Here is a 10,296-nt window from a genome sequence, read left to right on the forward strand (position 1 = left end):
ACGTTAAAGAAAGGACATGAAGATTGATACGTTTCCCATTCAGCATTGAATTCGAGATGCTAAACCGACAGCAGAAAAATTTCTATAAGTAATCATTCAAGTATTCACGGTCATTGTAATCACCGAGAGGCCTCGAAGAGACGTCGAATTGCTCTGCCTCTTCTTGAAATTCCGCTAACGTGGCCCTGCCAGTTGTGGTATCCAGGGGGGCGGAATGTCGAGTATTTGCAGGAAAAGACTGCTAAAGGAGCAGAAGCGGATGAATGAAGATCCCCCTGAAGGTGTTAACGCAGCCCCGAGGGAGGACAATCTTAGGCTCTGGGATGCTACTATTACCGGGTATATAAATTAGGGATTTTTCCATTTTCTCTCTCTTCTTGACCTTTAAATAAACATGTTTCTGCTCCTAAAAATTGGATTCATCTGAATCCGCCCATTTTGTTCAGATTTCGTCCAAGTGAGTGACCTGTGGGCTTATTCGTGTGCAGGCCTCCGGATAGTCCATGGGAGGGTGGTGAGTATTTTCTCAAATTAAGGTTTTCAATTCAATCCCATTTGGAGATTTGGATTGACTGGAGATAATCAGTTTTGTGTTGCAATAATGTAGGCCAATTCAAGCTAACACTGCAATACGAAAAGGATTACCCTTACTCCCCTCCAACGGTTAAATTTGTATCCAATATATTTCACCCGAATGGTAAGCACTGTCTATGTAACCTTAAAGTTCTGTATATCTAATGGGTTTTCATGATTTAAGTTACTGTTGCGTAAATAAAAATTGATTTCCATGTTTATTAAATGGTATTTGACTGTTTAGAAATAATGGAATCACCCTCTATTGCTCTTTAATCCTTACCGGGCATATGAGATCTTAGCTCTCAACAGGACTTTCCTCATCGCTAAATGACCTTTGGTGTTCCCCGTGCAGTTAGCAGTAATGGTGGCATTTGCTTGGACATTCTCGGAAAAAAGTGGAGCCCAAGCTATGATGTAGCTAGACTTCTCCTCTCAATTCAGGTACTGCACGTTTGTTTGTCAGGTGATCTTCATTAAGGGTGGTACCTAATCTATATATTTGCTGATTAATGTGGTATTTCGACAAGAGCGAAATGAAGGTTCAAGATATCCTGGCTGATCAATATATCTTCTTATGATATGGGTGCAGTCGTTACTTTGTGATCCAAATCCATATTATTGTATTAATGAAGAGGCTGGTCACTTATACCTCAATGATTGCGAAGAATATGAAAGAAGGGTCCGCCAGGTTGTTGCAGAGAGCACGTCAAATATATAGCAGAAATTTTACTCCCTTGAACTGATCGGAAATCCTTTTATTATGATCGTTGTGTCAAATACGATTTTTTGGATTGAGATATCAACTTTTCCATCCAGATTTCCTGTTACTCGTTTTCTGCTTAAAATGGCCGTCCAAAAAACAATCTTAGCAGTGGACAGTTCCAGATTTTAGAGAGATACATTTATGATATATCTGGGGTAGCATAATAAGAACGTTGGTGTCTGACATCCTTCTAGAGATTTGTAATCTGTGCTTCGTTTATGGACAACTTTAAATGGCCTATGTTTAGCATGTCACGGCTTTCACTATTCACTTATTTACCGTTTTAAGATTTCGAGGTTGATTTAGCAATCGACATAATTTAAAGTTGATTAAAGTTGATATAATTATGTCAATGAGATAATTTGAATAATTTACAATAAACAAGAAATTTAGCAATATCGAGTGACATAATTAAGAAAATAGGGTAATTTAGGGGATTAGAAATAGTATTTAGGAATATTGAATGACATAATTAAGAAAATAGGGTAATTTAGGGGATTAGAAATAGTGCGGAACCAAAAGAATTGAGTTAAATAATGTAATTAAGAGAATTGTGTTACTTGGAGAGGCAGCTCAACCTGTTCATTTAAAAGAAAGCTAATTAAGAGAATTTAGAGAAAGAGCTAAACTGGTTAAATTAGAATACTATGACATAGTTTCAAAATTAAGTGTTGATGGACGAAAATTAAGCTAGTTGACCTCATTACTAATATGAGGTTAATTTTGATAATAATAAAATAAAATTGTTGAAAATTTTGGCAACAAAAATAATTGTCGAATTGAAGATTAATGTGAATCACACAATTTATATAACAATGAAAGGGATTCATGTCAGTCATGTGGTTACCCTACTAAAGCACCATTTGATGATTGTTATGGAAAGTTTTAAAATTTGATGACTGTATAAATAATTTTCAATAAAATATTAATTGAGAAAGCTCTGTTGTTTTTGTTTTTGTTTAATTTAAACTGAGGTGATTGATGCAAATTAAGCTAGTTGAGGTCACTAGCTAATTTTATAATAGAAATGAGTTTAATTTTTATAATATTTTAAGAAAAATAATTGTGAAATTGGAAATTAATGTGAGTTAGCCAAAAAAAATTATATAACTAATTTTCTATAAAAATTAGTTAATGATGTCACACATCCAATATTTCAAACCTTGATAATTGTATAGATATTTAAAATGTTAATTTAATAACACAATCAAAAGATGTTGACATGGTCTCAAAAGTATTCAAAGCACAACTATGTGCAACAAGGTGGATTTGAAAAAATTATAACTATAATACTTTATTACTAAAACCTCAAAAATATTTTTCAATAAAATGTTAGTTTAATAATAAGATCAAAAGATGTTGACATGGTCTCCAAAGTATTCAAAGAACAATTATGTGCAGCAAGGTGGATTTGAAAAAATTAAAACATGTACAATTACACTATTAAATCAACCACAGTAATAATTATAAAGTGTATTTGTTATTATTAATAACTTTACAAACAATGACAACCATGTTATTATATTAATCTATTATCTCATTCATATATATATATATATATATATATATATATATATATATAACTCATGGGTTAAATATTATAAGCCTAATAGATTATTAATAAATGGAGAGATTAATATTCAATACCTCGGATCAAAACAATGCTTAGAACCTGCACTACCCTTAGACGGGATCAATTAAATGTTATTTCGCTCAATATTGTGGATTAATACCATCGTATGGACCCTTGGTATTCTTTAACCTTAATTTTTCATCCCATACGTGTTTTTCCTCTTGTGAAAGTGTGTGCATACTTATATACTCTTTTTGTCATGGAAGGTATAAACTCTTAGCATTTTTTTTGGGTAGGTAAGCACCCATGCGGGATTTGAACCAGTGACCTATCACAAGGAGTGCCTTAAGAGTGCACCCATTTATTGCAAGGACTAGATAAATTCTTAGCACTAATAAACAAAAGAGATTAATATTACAAACCTAAATTATTATTAAGAGACACATGGAATTGATATTACTAAGTGATTACTAATACTATAACCTAAGTGATTAATATTATACACTAAATAAATTAATATTAAAAACTCAAGGGAATAATATTATAAAACCAAAAGATTAGACGAAAGGGATTAATAAACAAGAGTTTAATGTTATAAATCCAACATATTAATAATGTGGATTAAACCCAACTAATTAATAAACCCACGGGATTAGTATTATAAACCAAATGGATAATAAAACCAAGGGACTAATATTTTAAATCCAATTCATAATAAACCTAAAGGATTAAGACTATAAACCCAAAGGATTAATAAACCCAAGCAATTTAATGACTCTTGTTGGCATTATGATGCATGTGTTGTCCTTGATGGCAACTCACTTGTAGCAGAACAACTCAGTTGTATATGGTAGCTAGATGAATCTACACAACAGATATCAGAGGCGACAAAATGATGGAACAGAATAATGGTCAAAGGTTTGATACAGGGAGATTGTGTTAGTGTTGTCCTTGATAAGCAACATAGCTCATGAGTTGTCCTTGATAGACAACCCATTTGATGAATGGACTACTTAATAAATATATAAATAGGATGTGATAGAATTCATGACAATTGTGTTTACGGATGTGATGAAATGAATGGCATTTCAGAGGACAGTTGTGTTTACCAATGTGGTTGATATAGGTGGATAGCCTTATGTGAAGCACATGCACAATCACACTATTAAATCAACGACATCAATAATTATAACAATTACTTGATCTCCTCTAAGAATACTACAGGTTCTAAGTGTTGTTATGGTCTCAATATTGAAAAAGGCTCTAAGTATATAAAGAGGTGAATATCAAAGTGTGAAGGAGTGCAAGTAATGAATATCTTATGAAGAGTTAGATCAAAAGAAAATATGCATGCTATGGGATTTTGATGCTTTGCTTGATCTGAACTAAGTATACACCTAAGTAGTTGATGATGGATGAGATCTAATGATGGATCGGGATCATAAGACCTGAAATGACTTACCATTATCTGATCTCATAATGGATAAGCTAGATCTGAGTGCTAGCAAATGTTCTGTCCTTTAAACGCTATGACATGGGGAATATCTCAAGTCTGGAATATTTGCAAAGTTATAAGTTATTATTTGTAGATCTATACATTGGTCCGCCTTGGTGAAGGTGCATATACATGCTCATTTGACTCTTCTAAGTATCGCATGTAGAAGAAAAGTTTGTTGTTCATAGATTATTGATCTATCTAATTAGTGCTATTGTTTTATTTTGGTTTGTCACTGACGTCTTCTTTGGATCTGAAAGTAAAACTGATTATATAAGGAGATTGAGTCTAGTTGATTGATTGATTGAGTAAGAAGGGTGATCTTTACTGCTATCTGTTTAATATAATATGAAAGTAGATCTCGACAATCTCACTGATTGGTACAGTTTATGGTTCGAATGTTTTATGATTCAATATCTTTAGTGGTATACACAGGTTGGGTTAAAGGAAGTAGTGTATACATGCAGGTTGGTTTCATTGAAGTAGCATATACACTCTGACATATGATTTTTGAGGTTGTAGTTGGTTCTGGTTGTTGATGTAGTGTTTTGGGTTCAGATATGTGTACTCGTTACAATGATCTGTCTCTTCCAATTGATTAGTTGAATTTCGATTAAGAGTCTGTTAATTGAGTTTTAAGTGACTAATTGATTCAATTGTGGCTAATTTAGGGATTGAAGATTGAATTTCAGAGTTGATGAGTTTCAGTGATTAATTGATTTAGTTATGGTTGACTCACATATTGATGAATAGGTTTCAGTTATATGAGAGATTGATTATTGAGTTTCTTGATGCACATGTATTTGATGGTTGTATTGCAGTGATCATTCGTTTTGAGCTCCAATGTTACTAATTGGTCAAGTTTGAAAATTTTTGAAACATGGTCCCTTGAGGATACTGAGAATTGGAGCCTTTAGTGAGGAAATAAAAGATTCCTCCCATTTGTAGCTAGTGATTAGATCAGGGAGTTTGAGCTCCCTTCCAGTAGAAGTTGGAGAATGAGAGAAGGTTATAGCCTTCTACAGGTGAGTGTTTGTGTACTATTATGAGTATGCACCAGTACAAGATTGTAAACAAATTATTCTTTATATTAAAAAGAAGACAGGGACAATAGCACGTAGATTTTCTCCCACATTGGATTTCCACCTTAACTCTTGGTGTTCATGTTTGTTGCTTATGTATGATGGTTTATTTATTAGAGCACATGGTTAATGCTTATCTAATGTTTAATAAAATACTAATGCACTAGGTGAAGATAAACATATGATGGATTAACTTAATTATAAGTTCACGCAATATACGCTAATTGACTTAAGAATAGTTGAGTGCACACGCACGTTCAATTCAGTAAAGTCATGTATGGAAATATGAATATGAAATGTAAAAAGTTATTGATTTTTAAATATTGATTCACCCCCACCCCCCCCCCCCCCCAAACCCGCCCCAACATCCCCCCCCCCCCCCCAACCCGCCCCAACATCCCCCCCCCCCCCCCCCCCCCCCACCTCCTCTTAGTATTTTTCCCAAAAACTCTTGGGAATAATATTATAAAACTAGTTAATTATTAAACCTAATGGATTGGTAAACCCTTGCAAATAATAATATAAACCCAAAGAATTAATTAACCCTTGGGAATAATATTATAAAACCAACTCATTGATAAACTCTTGCGACTAATAATATAAACCCAAGAGATTAATATTATAAATGGAAGAAATTTTTAATATTACAAACCCTAGGATTAATATTTTAAACTTGAGGCATTATAGAACTAAAAGATTAATATATTATACATATATTAATATATTAAACCCTCATATATTGTTATACATATTAGGGATTAATATTATAATCTATAAAACTAGTATTTTAAACAAAAATACTAAACCCTAATTAATTTAATTTCACAATGTGACATTGAATAACCCAAGAGATTAATTATAAACCCAATAGATTAAAAATGTGGAGTAAAACTAAGGGATTAATATTATAAAACCCAATGGATAATAAATCGAAGGGATAAATATTACAAACCTAAAGGATTAATAAACCTAAAGGGATTAATTAACCCTTCACATTAGTATTATAAAAAGTGATTATGAAACCTAAGGGATTAGTAAACCCTTTGGACTAATATTACAAACCTAGAGGATGAACAACCCAAGAAATTAATATTATAAACTAGAGAGATTTTTAATATTAGAGGTCCTAAGATTTATATTAAACACAAGATATAAACCCTAAGATAAATATTGGGGATTATAGACCTAAAGGATTAATATCAAACAATGGATTAATATTAGAAGCCCAAGTAATTATAACTTCTAGGATTAATAAACAAAACCTAATATATTATTATAAATATTAGGAATTAATATTATAAAACCAAGGTATTAATATTATAAACCCAACATACTAAATCCAAGGGAGGGTTATAAATTATAGGATTTATATTATAAGCGCAAGAGATTAAAATACATATGACTCATATCATAAAACTTATGATTATAAACCCTAAATCCAATATTATAAACCAAAATAAAACTTAAACCCTAGACCTCATATTATAAATGAGAATATTAAACCCTAATTTATCCAATGTCACAATGTCACATAGAATAAATTGCAATGTAATGTATCATTTTGACAATCACTGTCACCCTCATTGTCACATTGGGATGATTATTATCACACTACGACATTAGATAGATTTTCATACAGAAGGGATAAATATTATAAACCCAAGTGATCAATATTATAAATCGAAGGGGTAAATATTATAAACACAAGGGATCAAAACATCAATCCTAACATTAATATTATAAAAATAAAGTTATAAGCCCTAATATATTATACATATTAGAAAATAATATTAAAGACCTGAGGGGGTATTGATATTATAAACCAAAGGGATTAAGAAACCCAACACAATAATATTAAATCCTAGGATTCATATGATAAGGGATTATCAACCCTAGGATTAATATTATAAACCCTAAATCCAATATTATGAACGATAATATTAAACTCTAATTTATTTAATGACCCAATGATAGATTGAATAAATTACAATGCAATATATCATTATGACTAATTATCACGCTACTTGTCACATTGTAATGATGCTTGTCAAATTACGATGTTTAATATTTATGCACCATTCCAATGCCACAATATTAAACCCTAATACTATACCAAATATTATAAACCCTAGGATTAATATTATAAGTCCAAGGGATTATAAACCCCAACATTAATATTAATTTCTAGAATTAATATTATAAACCGTAAAATTAATATATCAAACCTAAGATTAATATTATAAACCCAAGAGAATAATATTAAACCATATAATCTATATTATAAACCATATGATTAATATTATAAACCCTACCATTATAAACCTTAAGATTATAAACCCTAAACCAAATATTATAACGTACAATAAACCCTAAAACCTATGATTATAAACCATAAACCCAATATTATAAATGAGAATAAACCCTAAACCCTAAACCCAATATTATAAAGAAGAATATTAAAACATAATCTATTCAATGTCACAATGAAACATTGAATAAATTGCAATGTAATATATCATTGTGACAATGTCTGTCATGTTGCTTATCACATTGCGATGATGCTTATCACACTTCGATGTTGCTTGTCACATTCCGACATTGCTTGTCCCATGGTTGACCATGATTGATTATGGTTGAACATGTTTGATCATGGTTGACATTGATTGACCATAGTTAACCATGATTGACCATATCTAACCATGGTTGACCAAATATTACCATGGTTGACCATGATTAAACGTGGTTGATCAAGGTTTACCATATTCAACCATAGAGACTTTGATAGTGGTTGACCATATTTGTGACTATGGTTGACCAAAGGTGACCACAACCCAAGGGATAAATATTATAAACCCAAGCGATTAATAAACATAGGGGATAAATATTATAATCCCAAAAGGTAAATATTATAGACACAAGGGATAAAAATATCAAACCTAACATTAATATTATAAACACTAAAATTATAAGCCCTAATATATTATACATATAAGAGATTAAGATTATAAACCCAAGGGACTATTGATATTATAAACCAAAGGAACTAACAAACTCAACAGAATACTATTAAACCCTAGAATTTATATTATAAACCCAAAGGATAATAAACCCTAGGATTAATATTATAAACTGTAAACCCAATATTATAAATGAGAATATTAAACTCTAAATTATTTAGTGTCACAATGCCACATTAAATAATTTATAATTTAATACATCATTGTGTCTCATTATCACACTATGTTTTGCATTGTGGTGCTTGTCAAATTGTGATGTTTAATAGAATTATATACCATTCTAACACCAAAATATTAAACCCTAATACTATACCAAATATCATAAACGGTGATGAGTCCCATCAATAGGTACATTTTGAATATCAATATGCCATCCTCCAAACTTAAAAATATCCTTCTCTTACATTAAGTCACATTCTTTTGTTATATTACTCTTAGTAAGAGGAGTAAAAGGTGTTTTTCATAGTATGTGGCATAATGTTATTTAATTGCAGGAAAAGGAAGCATTTCTTACGATATTACTAATGTAGGGCTTGATGGAAACAACTAGAAGAGAATATAGGGGGTTTTCCATCTCATCTACCTAAACACGACTTGGGATCACCATATTCTCTCTCACATGTTTGAGCTCATTGAGAGTCGAGTGCCTCCTAGTCTAAGGGAAGATCAAGAGAGACAAGATCCACCAATTTTTAGATCAAGGAGAGAACCACTCCTACTTTCAAGGGAGTTGCTTGAGCTGCCCCTTTGTATAAATAAACTAGAATAAGAGCTCATTAGGATTCAAAGTTTTTGTTCAGCTAGGTGTAGCTATTAAGCTCCACACTTGACATTGTTATTTTCAATTGTTATTTGATGTATTAGATCTGCACTCTTTGATAATGATAAGTTGGATTTTAATTTGCATATGAGTAAGCTTTTGAGGGCGAAGACCCTTGGATTTGGGCCCAACCGAGAGGCTTTGGTCCCTCTTATTGTACTTATGTTTCTTATTGATTCCAAGTAGTTCATAGTTTCTTCCATTTGAGTATATTTTAATCTATAAAATCCTTTGGTTGCAGCCTCTACATCACCTCTATTGTGAGAGAACGAGTGGAAGGATTCACAACCATGGTATAAAAATGTTGTGTTTAGGATTTCTTGGAAATAGATTAGTGTTGGTTGTCTTGTTTTAAATTTTCCTTTTATATCTTAGAAGTTAGTTTAGTGATTATATTAGTCATATTGCATGAATTATATGTTATTTAAATTCAACTCACATTTTCCATCATAATTCATTTCATCTTGTCAACGATAAATGGATTCATGCATGTGATCAAATGCAAGGTTGTTTGACCTGTAGAAAAGGGCACCTTCACCACTTCCATTTTAAGATTTTTCATATTCTCCTTCCACTTCCAAAATTTGTCCTAAAACCCTATTTTATAAGCCATTTTACCTCGAACATCAAGAGCACTTATCCTATTGAAAGACAGGCCTCCAACATGTCTTGATCTTGGCTAGGGGATCAAACCCTCTTCCCTCCAATTCTTTCAACTTCAATCCACCTATCCATACCCTCAAGGAAATGTTTTCACCTTCAAAAATCACTCGTATTCCATCCTGTAGCATTACAGGTCTTCTTGTAGCATTATAGGCCTCCTCTAGCAGCATTTTCATCCATCAGTTTTGATCCTCATTGGCTATGATTTTATGATTAGATAAATCACCTAGGCCACTCTAACCATTCCTTTTATTCACTGTAAAAAACAGGAAGGAGTTAGTTTATTAATCATGCAAGTAGGTTACTG

The 10,296-nt window shown here is 31.8% G+C and overlaps 1 protein-coding gene across 1 annotated transcript; it reads left to right on the forward strand.

Annotated features, from left to right (window-relative positions):
- Window positions 1-214: 214 nt before the first annotated feature.
- LOC149226849 (ubiquitin-conjugating enzyme E2 1-like) lies at window positions 215-1,294 on the forward strand. Its single transcript, XM_089380316.1, has 5 exons — window positions 215-339; window positions 489-514; window positions 608-697; window positions 929-1,017; window positions 1,166-1,294. Exons 1-5 carry the CDS (start codon window positions 215-217, stop codon window positions 1,292-1,294), a joined length of 459 nt encoding a protein of 152 aa, XP_089236442.1.
- The last annotated feature ends 9,002 nt before the right edge of the window (window positions 1,295-10,296 follow it).

Source organism: Pinus tabuliformis, chromosome J (genome assembly GCF_031772625.1).
Source record: "Pinus tabuliformis cultivar Carrire ecotype Pingquan chromosome J, CPIR1, whole genome shotgun sequence".
NCBI lineage: Eukaryota > Viridiplantae > Streptophyta > Pinopsida > Pinales > Pinaceae > Pinus > Pinus tabuliformis.

What these genes read in the sequence shown, in the direction of transcription:
- LOC149226849 (XM_089380316.1), top strand. Translation starts at nt 215, where the DNA reads ATGTCGAGTATTTGCAGGAAAAGACTGCTAAAGGAGCAGAAGCGGATG. An exon ending in TGGGATGCTACTATTACCGG is followed by an intron (nt 340 to 488) that starts GTATATAAATTA and finishes ATTCGTGTGCAG; the next exon opens with GCCTCCGGATAGTCCATGGG. An exon ending in GGATAGTCCATGGGAGGGTG is followed by an intron (nt 515 to 607) that starts GTGAGTATTTTC and finishes GCAATAATGTAG; the next exon opens with GCCAATTCAAGCTAACACTG.